Raw genomic sequence first — 1,329 nt, 5'->3', positions numbered from 1 at the left:
GGTCCTTGGGGGAATTTGGGGTGGTCCCAGGTGGGATTTGGGGTTTTTTTGGGATCCCGGATCAGGATTTCACCCCCCAGATCAGGATTTGGGGGTTTTTGGGTTTTTTGGGGGGTTTTGGGGATCCCCAAGCAGGATTTTGGGGTTTTTTTTGGGATCCCCCATCAGGATTTGGGGTTTTTTTTGGGGTTTTTTTGGGGTTTTTCGGGATCCCGGATCAGGATTTTGGGGTTTTTTGGTTTTTTTGGGGATCCCAAATCAGGATTTGGTTTTTTTCGGGATCCCCAGTCACAACTTAAACGTTCCTAGGTGGGATTTTGGGGTTTTAAGGGATCGAGATTTGGGATTTGGGGTTTTCTGGGATCCTGATTGGGTTTTTGGGGTTTTTCAGGATCCCGGATCAGGATTTTGGGGTTTTTTGGGGTTTTTTGGGATCCCCAATCCCAATTTGAGGGTTTTTTTCCCCACAGTGGGTGGTATTTACATGGTGCTGCAGAGGTTGGGATTTATGGGATTCCATGTGCGATTTGGGGTTTTTTCGGGATCAGGATTTGGGATTTGGGGTTTTTCGGGATCCTGAATCAGGATTTTGGGGTTTTTTGGGTTTTTCGGGATCCTGAATCAGGATTTGGGGTTTTTTGGGCTTTTTTTTGAGTTTTTTTGAATTTTTGGGGGTTTTTTTGGGTTTTTTGGGATCCCGGATCAGGATTTTGGGGTTTTTTTGGGTTTTCTGTGATCCTGAATCAGGATTTTGGGTTTTTTTTCCCCATAGTTGGCGGTATTTACACTGTGCTGCAGAGCTGTGGGGTTTTTTGGGATCCCCGATCCCAATTTGGGGTTTTTTGGGATCCCGATTGGGTTTTTGGGGTTTTTCGGGATCCCGAATCAGGATTTTGGGGTTTTTTGGGGTTTTTTGGGATCCTGATGGGGTTTTTTGGGGTCTTTTAGGATCCTGGATCACAATTTGGGGTTTTTTAGGATTCCTAATCCCAATTTGAGGTTTTTTTTCCCCGCAGTTGGCGGTATCTACACGGTGCTGCAGACCAAGGCGCGGGTGACGGCCGATGAGTGGGGCGAGAGCTACGTCCTGGTGGGGCCCTACGTGGAGAGCGCGGTCAGGACCCAGGTGGAGCTGCTGGAGCCGCCCCAGCCCGCGCTCCGACGGACCCTGGCGGCCATGAACGCACAGGGGTGTAAGGTATGGGGTCAGATATAGGGTTATGGGGTCACACAGTGAGTTATGGGGTCAGGAATGGGGTTATGGGGTCAGGGATCCATCTATGGGGTCAGGGGTGTGACCGGACCCTGGCGGCCATGAACGCACAGGGG

At 49.9% G+C, this 1,329-nt stretch overlaps 1 protein-coding gene across 1 annotated transcript in view; it reads left to right on the top strand.

The window, feature by feature from the left end:
* The window catches only part of LOC130588124 (glycogen [starch] synthase, muscle-like), a 4,023-nt gene extending 2,806 nt beyond the window's left edge, over positions 1 to 1,217 (top strand). Inside the window, exon 2 of the mRNA XM_057389085.1 lies at positions 1,017 to 1,217. Coding sequence (XP_057245068.1) covers positions 1,017 to 1,216 — 200 coding nt within the window. The 3' untranslated portion in view covers position 1,217. The remainder of the gene's footprint in view (positions 1 to 1,016) is intronic.
* Positions 1,218 to 1,329: the final 112 nt, after the last annotated feature.

Source organism: Malurus melanocephalus, unplaced genomic scaffold (assembly GCF_030028575.1).
Source record: "Malurus melanocephalus ecotype Western Australia unplaced genomic scaffold, MMel_1.1 scaffold_3416, whole genome shotgun sequence".
NCBI lineage: Eukaryota > Metazoa > Chordata > Aves > Passeriformes > Maluridae > Malurus > Malurus melanocephalus.
The sequence above is the reverse complement of the archived record's forward strand: the minus strand, read 5'-3'. Positions and strand labels throughout refer to the sequence as shown.